General features: G+C 46.4%; 2 protein-coding genes across 3 annotated transcripts in view; both read right to left on the bottom strand.

The window, feature by feature from the left end:
- Positions 1-4,501: 4,501 nt before the first annotated feature.
- On the bottom strand, positions 4,502-8,081 carry ZMYM6NB (ZMYM6 neighbor). Its single transcript, XM_011955361.1, has 3 exons — positions 7,921-8,081; positions 6,469-6,649; positions 4,502-5,091 (listed from the first exon to the last, which is right to left on the bottom strand). Exons 1-3 carry the CDS (start codon positions 8,026-8,028, stop codon positions 4,916-4,918), a joined length of 465 nt encoding a protein of 154 aa, XP_011810751.1. The 5' UTR covers positions 8,029-8,081; the 3' UTR covers positions 4,502-4,915.
- Positions 8,082-8,880: 799 nt separating this feature from the next.
- ZMYM6 (zinc finger, MYM-type 6) overlaps positions 8,881-13,262 on the bottom strand; it is a 49,311-nt gene continuing 44,929 nt past the window's right edge. The window contains exon 16 of one of the 2 annotated variants that reach the window (XM_011955359.1): positions 8,881-11,660. In XM_011955359.1, the coding sequence (XP_011810749.1) occupies positions 9,829-11,660 (1,832 nt within the window). In that variant the 3' untranslated portion in view covers positions 8,881-9,828. The remainder of the gene's footprint in view (positions 11,661-13,262) is intronic. The other variant, XM_011955360.1, reaches the window with a different exon arrangement.

Raw genomic sequence — 13,262 nt, 5'->3', positions numbered from 1 at the left:
AGGCAGCCGCCCCGGGCCCGGGGCCGCGTACGGAGCAGCAGCGGCACACGCTGATGTGCCCGGCGAAGACCACCGCGTAGGTGGACACGTAGTAGGTGGACACGTAGTAGGCGGCCCCAGCAGCGCGGCAGGCGGCCTCCGGACCAGGCCCAGGTAGTAGAGGAGCCACGGCTGCAGCGTGAGCATGAAGAGCTCATCAGCCAGAGCCAGATTGAACAGGTAGAGAAGCAGGGCCTGGCCCAGGCTCCCGCCGCTGCGGATGAACACTGCCAGGGCAGCCACGTTGGCTGGCAGCCCCAGGCCCAGCGCCAAGGCATAGACCGCGGGCACCACGATGAAACGAGCAGGGTCATCCCAGAGGCTGCAGCCGCCAACACCCAGGTCCCCAATACTGCTGTTATCTCTGACCTTGATGTGGCAGAGGAAAGGTTACTGCGGAGGCTAGCCACAAAGGCAACCCCCATTCCGCCTTCTCCCACCCCAATCTCCTCTTCTTCGGCCCTTGCGGGGAGGGGCACTAGAGGCAGAGTCCATGTGAGAGGGAATGAGGACCGAACCTGACCAACAGCTGCTGAGAGGGGATGGACTCCGGAGTTTTCGGTGACAAGTTGTGGGAAGCGAGGAAGAGGCAGGAGTCCTAGATAACTTGGAAATTTCCAACCTTGGTGACTGAGAGGGTAGAGGTGCCCCTCACAGATGGAGTACGGTTCATACATGTTGGGGCACAGACCTGTGCAGTAAACCCACATAGGGCTGAGTCAACAGAGAATTCTGGAGAAACAGGCTGAAACATAGAGGCCTTTCCAGAAAAAGACCCAACTCCCTCGTCCTTGTGCCACCCAGATAAGAAGCACAGATAGAGGAATGGGCTTGTGGTGCAGTGACCCATAGGATAGGCCTATGCACAGTGACCTCGGACTTGCCTTGGTGAAGGTCCTCTCCCAGGGAGGTACCTCAGCACTTGCCTGGAGCACCCTTGGCTGGGCTGAAAAGCTTTTGCCACTCTGAAGCCTTCCATCCTTTTTCCTCCCCCTTCACTTTTTGACCACAAAGAAGTCCTGGGTCAGACTCAGACCTCTGGACAGAAAAGCAAAAAGTGCACAGGCCCAGCAATCAGGCAGATTCTAGATATACACATCTATTTGCCATGTGACCTTGGGCAAATTACTCAGCTTCACTGAGCCTGTCTTTGCTGCAGTAAAATGGAGATTAAAATACCTACCTCACAGGGTTGTTGGGAGGATTATGAGAAAACATAAGTAAAACTGAGCCCTGTGGCTGACACTGGGGAGATACTTCATTACTGTTAGCTCCCTTCCCTTCTAGGCAGCACATAGATAAATGTGTACACTCACACAGGCACACACAGAGTATCAGAGACATAGACACCCCAGGCACACAAAACAACACAAAAACATCTGGGCATATTCCTATCCTCTTCCCAAGGGAGGGAAGTGTACAAATCAATGTCCTGTTACTATTTGTGACACACTTACACACTCCTAGGATGTCCTAAAACTCAGTTCCTCCAAAATCTGGATTTTTGCCTTTGAGCATCTCAGGCTCCAATCCTTTCTGAGACCCTGGGTAACTACTTCCTTTCCTCACTTCCTCTGTTCTGTTCTCCATGCCTGTAGCCTACCCTGACCCATCCCCTGCCATCCTACCAGATTGTTCCTTTCTTACCTTTTGCTATAATGGCTGCTGGAGTTCTCTCTGGGGTCCTGACTTTTAAGGATCTGAGACAGGGCAGAATCCCCTCCCACCCACACATCCCAGACCCTCCCATCGGCCAGCTAATCCCAAGAAACGACATGAAGAATGGGTCTGACAGCTGGAAGGGCTGGAGCCCACCTGTGGCAGCTGTGAGCTGGGTTTCTGGGGCTGCAGCCAGGGCCCCAAGGGAAGGGAGTGTCATCGGAGGACAAGAGAGCCTTCAGCACAGGGAGGGAGATACAAATGCATTAGGAAGGGCAGGCAGCTGAACATCATCGTGCTGAGATGACCTAGATTTAGGCTGTAGTTTGGGGGGCACATTTCCTGAGGCCCGGCTTCTCCCTGGGCTGCTAAGGAGGCACCGCTTGGGCTCAAGATCCTCCTGCTGCTGTCAGTCCCAAATGCTGGTACACATCAGCTGCCCAGCCTACTCCTCTAGCACCCTGACTTTCCTGTAGCTGCTGGGCAGTCAGTCCTACAGCCAAGCTTGGGGGCCCCAGTAGCTGCTTATCAGCCTACAGATCCAGACTTGGTAAACAGGAGCCCTCAATCTAATGCTAGCTGCGAGAGGTTTTACTCAAAGTCCGTCCTGGCAGGACACGGGCTGGCAGTGGCATCCTGGAAGGGGTGGAGAAAGTATAAGGCCAGGATCCTTGGGGCTCCAGGCTTTACTTTCTTGGGCTTCAAAATTTCCAAGCAAGACAGGCACAGTGGCTAATGCCTATAAACCCAGCACTTTGAGAGGCCAAGGCGGGCAGATCACCTGAGGTCAGGAGTTCGAGATCAGCCTGGCCAACATGGTGAAATCCCATCTCAAAAAAAAAAAAAAAAAATCCAATCAGAGGGGAAATGCTGGAAAGCAAGACAGATTTCATCACGCCAGACAGGTCATCCCATCTACCCTCAGATTGAAGACAGCAGGGGTGCCATGCCTGTCCATTTTCAGCTTTGGCAGCTGGTGCAGTGAAAAGTTTGGGTTCTGGAATCAATTAGCCTTAGTTCTAGTTCCAAGTCTCATATATAGGCACTTAAGCTTTCCAGATGCATCTTCTCAACTGTAAAACAAATCAGTATTTAATAATGGCTAGCATTTACTCAACATTTACTACGTGCCGGGCTATTAAATAGTTACTATCATTATCCATAGTTTTCAAATAAGCTAGTAAATGACAGAAACCATTGTCTACTTCCTCTTCTTCCTTGCTGACCAGTGTGGGTAAATCTTAACTAGTCTATTATGGGAATTCCATTCTCCTGCCAGTGATTAGGAATGGAAATGGGACATAGTTCTGCCCAGTGAGATCTATGGGAAAATCTAGGGTCTTCTAAAGCACCCTTCCTCTCTTTTCACCTTTCAGTATTATAGCAAATGCACTATCTGGAGCTGCTGCAGCTATTTTGCAACTCTGAGGGCAATAGCCAATACACTGAAAGCAGCAGAACAGAAAGTTTAAAGAATGTTGATTCTTGATGCCATCATTAGGCAAATTAACCAACACTGAAACTGAAGTGGTTATCTCTGAACCTCTTACATGAGAGAAAAGGTTTCCTTATTGTTTTGACATTACCATTTATTTAGCGTAATCTATCTATTCTTACTATAGGCAGACTGCACCACCATGCTTTTGGACTCAAGAATAAAAAAAATCCAACTGAAAGCGTCACCTTGCCTGAGGTTCACTAGTCAGAATGGGAACTAGCATTTTGTAGTGAACATGAAATGGAGTAATAGAGACTTCTTTTACACCCTCAAAGCAATCTGTAGGCTGATAGCTAGAATATTTGCATAAATAAGTGAACTGTTTCTCACTATGATCCCTCATGGGAGGTACATCACTTCCCAAAAGCCCACAGCCCTGCCTAGCTAAGATAAAGATGGTGGTGACATAATAGCAGATGCCCTAACGTGTTGTCCACTTTTTCCCCAAGAACTGTCACACATATGCACCCTTCCTACCCCCAAGGGCCTCTGGGATTCCTCCCAGGCTTTGGGCCCTGCTGTACCACTCAGCATTTCACAGAGTTGGCTGTCCCTCACCTCCACGTAGGTGTCAAGGAACACTGGACTGGATGCCACACATCACCACCAGAGCTTGATTTCAGGTCCTGTCAAATGACTCCACACCTACCTGCTAGCTCTGCAAATCTAATATGTCAGAGAAAAAAAGGAGTGGGAGGGAATCTCTAATGTGGCTCAAAGGGCATAGGCAGAAGCAAGTACTTAAGTTCTGCCATACAGAACCTGTACATTTAAAATATGTATTAAAAGCCTTAAAAATATGCATGTGTGGCCGGGCGCGGTGGCTCAAGCCTGTAATCCCAGCACTATGGGAGGCCGAGACGGGCGGATCACGAGGTCAGGAGATCGAGACCATCCTGGCTAACACGGTGAAACCCCGTCTCTACTAAAAATACAAAAACTAGCCGAGCGAGGTGGCGGGTGCCTGTAGTCCCAGCTACTCGGGAGGCTGAGGCAGGAGAATGGCGTAAACCCAGGAGGCGGAGCTTGCAGTGAGCTAAGATCAGGCCACTGCACTCCAGTCCGGTCGACAGAGCGAGACTCCGCCTCAAAAAAAAAAAAAAAAATATGCATATGTTTTGAACCAGCACCCTTACTTCTAGGGGAAGAAAATAAGTATGCAAAAGAGATTTACTGTGAGGCTTACAATAGCAAAAAATTGAGAAAAACCCAAATGTTCCTCGTGGGGGGTTAAATACATTATAGTACATCCTTACAATGGAATACTATGCAGCCATTAACAGCAATGAGGCAAAAGAGACATGAAACAGTGTTATAGTTTATAAGGTTTTAAAAGGAAGGAATAAAATAGGATATATGGTTTTATTTTCATTTTAAAAAATATGTATCTGTTTAAAGGCACAGAAAAAAGTTCAGAGGTATACTAACACCAAGGCATTAAAAGTGGTTATTTGGGGCATCAGAATTTTGGTTGATTTAAATTTCTTTTCTGCTTATTTTGTATTTTCATATGACATGAGGAATGTTAATATGCATAACATGTACTCCTCACAAAAAAAAACTTAGTAAAGCTAAAAAGAGAAAGCAGGGCCAGGTAGGCAAAATGTCTCTTTCAACACTGGCTGACCCTGGATATTATACTGGTAACAAGATGACAGACTCTGTGTTCTACCATATTTCTGCTGTGACAGCTGCATGGCATAAACAGGTAGAGATGCTCTACTTCCAGGATTCCTTGAATGTACTTAGAGTCTTCTTCCTAGTGGGTCTGACCACCTTCTTAGTCTGGGCTAAGAGCTGGCCGACATTCAGCAGCAGCAGGAACCCCAGGCAGACGATGGCCGGGATACAGGTGCTTAGTGACTCTTTCAGAGCTGCCAAGGTGAAGATAGCCCCTGGAATGGAAAGTGAGGTCCCTGAGGCTCCTAGGGAGAACCCAGGAGATCCAGGAGCTCAGGGCTCTCCAGTTTAGGCTGATCCACTCCAGCCCAAGCCCTCCCATTAAACACCCTCACCACTCCCAACGTGCATTACCAAAACTAGCTGCATTCATCTCTAGCCTCCTGGAGAAAGCAGGACCAGGAAATTAGAAGCCTCTTGAACAATAGCTGTGGCAACAGTTGCCCCTCTCAGAGGACAAGAAAGAAACAGAAATGACCCAGCAAAATAGGGCAGTGGCTAGAGTGGACAGATTTCAGGGAAAAAATCTCCCTGATCCTTCTTTCTTTCCTCTTTTTTTCTTTCTTTTCTTTCTTCTCTTTCTCTCTTTCTCTCTCTCTTTCTTTCTTTCTTTTTTAAGGCAGAGTTTTGCTCTGTCACCCAGGCTGGAGTGCAATAGCAAGATCTCCTGCCAGCCTCCTGAGTAGCTGGGCTACTGGGTTCTGGGTACTGGCTTCAAGTGATTCTCCTGCCTCAGCCTCCTGAGTAGCTGGGATTACAGGCGCCCACCACCACGCCCGGCTAATGCTTGTATTTTTAGTAGAGACAGGGTTTCACCATGTTGGTCAGGCTGGTCTCGAACTCCTGACCTTGTGATCCGACCACCTCAGCCTCCCAAAGTGCTGGGATTACAGGCATGAGCCACCGTGTCTGGCCCCTTCTCCTTTCTTAATCCTACATCTACTAAGATTAAGATGGAGGGAAGGACTAGCCCAGTGGCTGTTGGTTGGAGGTACGGGAAAGATCTGAAAATGAGAGAAGCTCCAGAGATGGAAGCAAGCCTGGTAGTGGTGGCAGCAATGGTAACAGATGCCAGGGCATATAGAAGAGCCTGAAGATATCTGGCCTTTGAAGCAACAGCTGTCTTTGTACATCAGCAGTTCCTGTGGGCAGAGCTACTGGGGGGCGGGGGGAATCCCTAGGGAAATTCTCTGCCTTCCTGTTCAAGGTTCTCCAGCTTCCCTGCTCTCTACACCAAACTGCCAGACACATACATCAAATGGCAGCTGCTCCTCCATCCCCTCATCCCAGAAGTGGGTGTGTGGAGGAAGGAGTAGAGGCCCTGAGCTTGCAATACATCTTCACAAGGGAATACCGTGCAGCCATTAGAATTGAGGAGGTAGAAGGTACACTTAACATGTGATAATGTTCTAGCATATTAAGTTTAAAAAGTACCTGTGCTAGTTTGAAGACCATGGAAACTGTGGTAGAGCAGGAAGTGCTCTTGATCCCAGAGAAAAAAGAAGGGTGGCAACAGTAAGGGGGAACAGCCAGGTCTTTCCATCATCCTCCCCCAGAAAACCCCATTTTCTCAGGCCAGTTGGCCCCCTTACCCATCATGAGCAGAATCAAGAACAAGTTACTGATCTCTTGCAGCATCGGTGGGCCCATGACCAGCAGCAACCCAGCCAGCAGTTCCAGAAAGCCCACAGCTATTTGGTAGTTCAGGGGATCTGGCTGGTAGCCAAATACCTTCAGTGGGAACACCTCAGCAAACTGCACGAACAGGGCGTTCTAGGGATGGCAAGGAATGCCTGTCAGCCTCATGCTCACCAAGGATGAGCTCCCCAGATGCTCCATGGCATATCTATGCCTGTGCCCTCAACTCCCTAGAGAAAAGAACTACTACTCTAGGTCAGGTCCAGGCCTGAGGTCAGCCTGGAGGGGAGAGGGCTGCCCTGTGGGGCTGAGCTTTGGAATCAGGAAACAGGCTCCATGTTCCAAGTGGTACAGAGATTGACCAGACCTCCAAGTGGTACAGAGATACACTAGACCTCTCAAGATATTACAACCCAGGCCAAATCCCAGGAGAAGGGGGCTGGGCTTGGCTCCCTAGTGCCAAGGCCTGGGGAATTCCACAGTTTACTTCTTTGTGCCTGGCCTGGTTTCTCTTAAGGCTGCAGTACAGGGAATATTTGGAGGTAGGGCGGAGTTAGGTGGGCTCAAAGTGACTCTTCTTGTCAAGGCAGGTCCACCCCTGAGCCAAATGGCAACTTCATCCTTACTTTCGGGGTTACTTTTTCCTGTTCCCACTCCTCAGCTCTACCTCCCCTCCTCAGCTCTGCTGGGCAGCAGCTCTAAGCTATCGTCTCTGGGGATGTATCCAGGCCTTGGAGAGAGATGCCAGCAGGGGTCTACAAGTCTAGCTCTTTTGAGGGACTGGGGAGATTGGTGAACAGGACATGAAAGCTTTCCCATGAGTCTGGAACTAGACAGAAGGCTGAAAGACGACTTCAGGGCTTCCCTCTCAGGCTTCCAGGAGAGGCTTCCCTTTCTGGGTTCCGAGTTAGGAGTGACTAGTTTGTGTCCTGCTTCCTGACTAGATGTGCAACCTTTAGCAGATATACTTGCTCTTCAGGGCGGGCTTCCTTCCCTGCAAAGCCAGGATTACTACACCCCAACCCCACGAACCTCCCGAAAACTGAAGCAAACGGCGAAAAGGGGGAAGACTGCGCGAAGTGAGCTCATTTTCCCGCTGCGCTGCATCATCCTCCCCCAGGGTCCGGGGAGAGGGGAGGAGGGTCCTCCTAAGTCTCTAGGTTTGCCTGGGGCCACCAATGCTCAGCAGGAAGGGGAGGTTCTGTCCCCTTCCGTCTAGGGAAGATCCAGAGAACTCAAGGAACTCCCCAGGCAGGACCTGCGCCTCAGTCGAAAGCCAGGCGCTTTCCCCCATCTCCAGCTGAGCCTCGGATAAAGGCAGCCTGCCGGGCCGGGGTCGAGGAGCGGCGGGGCGGAGCACACGCCTCCACGGGCCCGATCCCCGGCCGCCCGCCCGCGCCGCTCACCATCCGCTCCGAAACTGGAGCCGAGATCTCCTCCGAGAGCTTGGCCAACCCCACGAGCGCGAAGAAGCCGCCCAGCAGTACACGCAGCACCGACAGCAGAAGCTCCATGGCCGCGCTCCCCCCACCGTGGGTTGGCCCCGCCGAAAACCCGCCTCTGCCGCCGACTCATTTCCTCCCTCCCTGGGGCGGCCGGAAGACTCTCGCCTGAGCTACCATCCCCCGCCCTCCAGGGGGTCGCGAGGCTGCAGCACTGGTCTTACAGGTGGGGACACTTGAGGACCACTGGCTCGTAACTGACTAAACCGACACCTTTGGATTCGGGGAGTGTTTCCCAGCCAATACGGAGTGCTGGCAGACACGGATGGGTGTCTGGGTGCCGCTCAGCTACCATCAAAAGACCCCGGGACTTCGTTCCTGCCTGTGCCACAGTAGCTGTGGGATCTGAGCTGTCACCCGACCCCAAAGGGCCTCGGTATCTGCATCTGTATACGGGGATAACTCAGTTCTCCAGAGTTTGTAACAGGCCTAGCACAGTGCCTGCACATGTAAGAGCTCAGAAAGTTATTTGTAAATTAGCAAATTAATTTATAAAATTATAAGTAATAAATCAAAAACCATTAATTATTAAATGTCTTTTTTCTATCTTTGCCTGAGGTATCTTTTCCCTCTAATTTATCTCAGCTGAGACTGAGATGTGAAAGGTGTTTGAAAATTCAGATACTTGCAGCCATGGATAGAGAGACTGAACCAAGCCCTACAGTCCACTCCTGGCCCATTTGCTCTTACTTGGAAATCTGTCTAAAGCTGGGATGGGCAAACCATGGGCCAAATTTGCCCAGCTGTCTGATTTTTTTCCATGCTTCTCCCCTTCCCCGAAGCTAATAATGTTTGTTTACATTTTTTATGTAAAAACTTTTTAAAGAAGCTTGTGTGACATAGGAAAATTATATGAAATTCCTATTTCAGTGTTCACGAATAAGTTTTATTTAAACAGCCACACTCATCTGCATATTGTCTATGGCTGCTTTTACACTGCAACTGCAGAATTGAGTAGTTGTGACAGTATGGCCTGCAAAGCTGAAAATATTTACTATCTGGCTCTTTATTTTAAAAGTTTGCTAAGCCCTGGTATATTAGGCCAGAAAGCCCCCAAGCAGGGGTCTCAAACCCCCCTATTGCTTCCATTTATAGTTACCCAAGCTGCTTAGATCTTTTTCCAGCTGGGCATGGTGGCTCACACTTGTAATCCCAGCACTTTGGGAGGCCGAGGCAGGTGGATCACTTGAGGTCAGGAGTTTGAGACCAGCCTGACCAACATGGTGAAACCCCATCTCTACTAAAAAAAATACAACAGACAGGTGTAGTGGCACATGCCTGGTAACCCCAGCTACCCAGAAGGCCGAGGCAGGAGAACTGTTTGAACCCAGGAGGCAGAGGTTCCAGTGAGCCGAGATCAGGCCATTGCACTCCAGCCTGGGCAACAAGAGCAAAACTCCATCTCAAAAAAAAAGAAAAAAAAAAAAGATCCATCTTTTCCACCTACTCACAACCTTGCTGGGGTAAGTAGCTGGTTGGCTGGAAGACTGAAATGTTCCACTTGCTTCTAAAGGCCAAGCTGTTTCAACATTCAGGTTGTGCTGTTACATTATAAACTGGGCCTCTCATTACCTTCAGTCTTTGTCACTAATCCAAATTTAATGAAATAACTAAATTTTCTGCCCTGGATTATAATTATACATAATTACTTATAAAAATCATAATTATTAAATTCCTCAACAAAAAGGGAAAAATTATTAAAACATTTAATCACTGAAAACACATATCCACATTAGGAAATTATCTTTTAGGATACTTACACAAAACTTAACACAAGATTATTGACTTCACTATTAAGCAATGTGCATATTGCTACTCTTTTTCCTTCACTAATTTTTCTATCCTTGGAATTAAAGATGTGACTGCAAGTCTTAGGGCAGGGCCAGAAACCAACAGATTTCTTTGTTTTGACTCAGTCAAAGCTGAAAAGGCAGCATCACATAAATAAACAGTTGAAAAGGGTAATAAAAATTTCATTGCCCTTTCATGGAGTTCTGGGTAACCTGTCTTTGCATTTATCCAAAACTGAGTTACAGACACTGATTTAAATACTGATTGTAATCCTAAATCTGAAGATAGCTGTGTTAGCTTTTCTTCTTCGAAGTCGGTGATATTATTATTTTGGTGATTCATAAAAGGGTTAATTATCCACAAATTTCCTGAACGCAAGTCTTGTTCTGGTGGAAAACAGTCACTGAACACTTGAGAAAGTCCTTCCAGGTGCTCAAAAATAATCCTTGTGATCTCTGTCATATTTAAGCCTGATGAATTTGAGAATTCAGAAAATGAAGGGAACATGTCATAATCATTCTCTTGTGTGCGCTTCAACCACATTTTTAACTTTCTCTTAAATACATCAATTTTATTACACAAATTGAAGAAAGTAGTCAAAGTTCCTTGGAGACTTAAATTTAATTCATTTATAAGTGAAAATATATCTGATAAGTAGGCCAGCTTTGCAACCCATTCCTCATCATGAAAATACTTGGCCAAATCTGAATGCTTTTGACTTAAAAATATTTCAATCTCATGTCGTAATTCAAATAATCTTTTTAACATTCTCCCTCTTGATATCCAACGTACTTCAGCATGAAGTGGTAAACTCACATGCTCAGATCCCATCTCTTCACACAAAATTGTTAACATACGTGAATTCAATGCATTGCTCTTTATAAAACTTAGAATTTGTGCTGACTGCAAAAGAATTTTATGTAAACATGGAGACAACTTTTCTGCCACTAAATGTTCACGGTGAATAAAACAATGTGTAAATGCCACTGTACTCATGGCAACTTCTTGAATTTTTGCTTTTAAACCAGAATACCTGCCAGTCATGCTTGCAGCCCCATCGGTACAGAGACCAACACAATGTTTCCAATTTAGAGATTTACTATCAATATATTTATTTATTAGTTCAAATATTTCAAAACCAGTTATTTGAGTAGGCATTTCAATGCAAAATAATAATTCTTCTTTTACATCACGACAATCATAATCAATGAAACGAATATAGCACAAAAGAAGTGTGATATCTGAGATTTCTGATGACTCATCTATCTGTAGGGCAAACCACTTTGACTCTCTGACCTTTTGAATCAGCTGGTCTTCAACGTCTGCAGATAGTTCGTCAATCCTGTGTTGAATTGTAACGTTAGAAAGTGGGATAGTTTTCATTTTGTCTCCAGCACTTGAACCCAAAACTTCTGAACACATTTCTACTAAATATGGTTTAATTAATTCTTCAGCAATGGAGAATGGCTTCTTGCTTGCAGCAGTTTGGAAAGCAATTAAATAAGAAGCTTTCACAAGTGACTTTTCAACTAGTAAACACTTTTTTAAAGAACTATTTTGACATTCCATTTCCAGAGATTTTTGTTCAAAAAAGTCTATTGGTTTGTTTTCTAATTCTGAATGTTTTGTCTTCAAATGATGAGAAAGATTTGCTGGCTTCATGTTTTCACTGGATAAGATCTCTCCACAAATGACACACTGTGGCCTTGGTGAACTTTCTTTTGATCCAGGACAGATAATAAAACCAACTTTTAAATATTCTGTATCGTAAGTCTGCAAAAAACCTAATCTTTTTTTCTTTGAAGGTGGAGAATCAAGTTCTGCATCATTTTTTTCATTAGGCATAGGTAAATCTGAATGAAATATTTGAATCACTGTTATTTTCAAGAACAAATAAGCAATGTTCTTTATGTATCTCCCCACACATTTAAAATTCATATTTTGTTACTATTTCTATTTATCAAAAGAATGCACTGATAAAAGTTTAAGCACAAATCATAATATTTCCAGTGATGCCACTGACAACTGAATTTCTCCTTTGCCCAAAGCTTGATCACTAGCTATAATAAAACTGTAGGATGTGATACATGTACAAGTAATCCCAAGCACCCGATAGGTTACTGAAATTAGGGCTGAAGACCACAGTACACATCAAATTAACAATAAACTTTTTGGCTGAGCAGGGTGGCTCACACCTATAATCCCAGCACTTTGGGATGCCAAGGTGGGTGGATCACTTGAGCCCTGGTCTTAGAGACCAGTCTGGGCAACATGGCAAAACTCCATCTCTACAAAAAAAAAAAAAAAAAAAAAAAATTGGCTGGGTGCAGTGGCACACGTCTATAGTCCCAGCTACTTGGGTAGCTAAAGCAAGAGGATCACCTGAGCCCAGGAGGTTGAGGCCGCCAGGAACCAGGATCACACCACTGCACTCTTGAGACTGTGTCTCAAAAAACAAAAAAAAGAAGAAGAAATTTTGTATTGGTGAGTGACACTGGTATCGAAAAAAATTTTTAAAGAAAAAGAAAAAAAAGGCCAGGCATGGGGCTCACACCTGTACTCCCAGCACTCTGGGAGGCCAAGGTGGGCAGATCACCTGTGATCAGGAGTTCAAGACCAGCAAGGCCAACATGGTGAAACCCCCTCTCTACTAAAAACACAAAATTAGCCAGGCGTGGTAGTATGTGCCTATAATCCCAGCCACTTGAGAGGCCGAGACAGGAGAACTGCTTGAACCCAGGAGGCGGAGGTTGCAGTGTGCTGAGATCACGCCATTGCACTCCAGCCTGGGAGACAAGAGCGAGACTCCATCTCAAAAAAGAGAAAGAAAAGGAAGAAAAAGAGAAAGAAAAATAATGTTTTACTTTGAAACAATCCAGAAAAAAAAAAAAAAATTGCAAAAAGTTAACATTTCATTAATCTAGATGAAGAGTATACTAGTGTTGACTGTACTGTATACTCAACCTTTCTGAATTTTGATACTCAGTGTCAGTGAGGTTGTAGAGAAATGGATCCTCCTGAACACTGCTGGTTGGAGCATACATTGATGTAACTTTTCAGGAGGGCAATTTAGGCAACAGGTATCAAAAGCTTTAAGAATAGATGATAGGCCAGGCACAGTGGCTCATACTTGTAATCCCAGAACTTTGGGAGGCTGAGGCAGGCGGATCATGAGAGGCCAGGAACAGTGGCTCATGCTTGTAATCCCAGCACTTTGGGAGGCTGAGGCGGGCGGATCATGAGGTCAGGAGTTCAAGACCAGCGTGGCCAACACAGTGAAACCTGTCTCTACTAAAAATACAAAAAAAATTAGCTGGGCATGGTCACGGGTGCTGTAATCCCATCTACTTGGGAGGCTTGAGGCAGGAGAATCGCTTGAACCCGGGAGGTGGAGGCTGCAGTGAGCCGAGATCGCACCACTACACTACAGCCTGAGCGACAGAGATAGACTCTGT

The sequence above is a fragment of the Colobus angolensis genome, unplaced genomic scaffold (assembly GCF_000951035.1).
Source record: "Colobus angolensis palliatus isolate OR3802 unplaced genomic scaffold, Cang.pa_1.0 Scaffold4, whole genome shotgun sequence".
Classification (NCBI taxonomy): domain Eukaryota; kingdom Metazoa; phylum Chordata; class Mammalia; order Primates; family Cercopithecidae; genus Colobus; species Colobus angolensis.
This window is presented reverse-complemented; position numbering and strand designations above follow the sequence as displayed.

What these genes read in the sequence shown, in the direction of transcription:
- ZMYM6NB (XM_011955361.1), bottom strand. Translation starts at nt 8,028, where the DNA reads ATGGAGCTTCTGCTGTCGGTGCTGCGTGTACTGCTGGGCGGCTTCTTC. An exon ending in CTCCAGTTTCGGAGCGGATG is followed by an intron (nt 6,650 to 7,920) that starts GTGAGCGGCGCG and finishes TGCCATCCCTAG; the next exon opens with AACGCCCTGTTCGTGCAGTT. An exon ending in CTTGATTCTGCTCATGATGG is followed by an intron (nt 5,092 to 6,468) that starts GTAAGGGGGCCA and finishes TTTCCATTCCAG; the next exon opens with GGGCTATCTTCACCTTGGCA.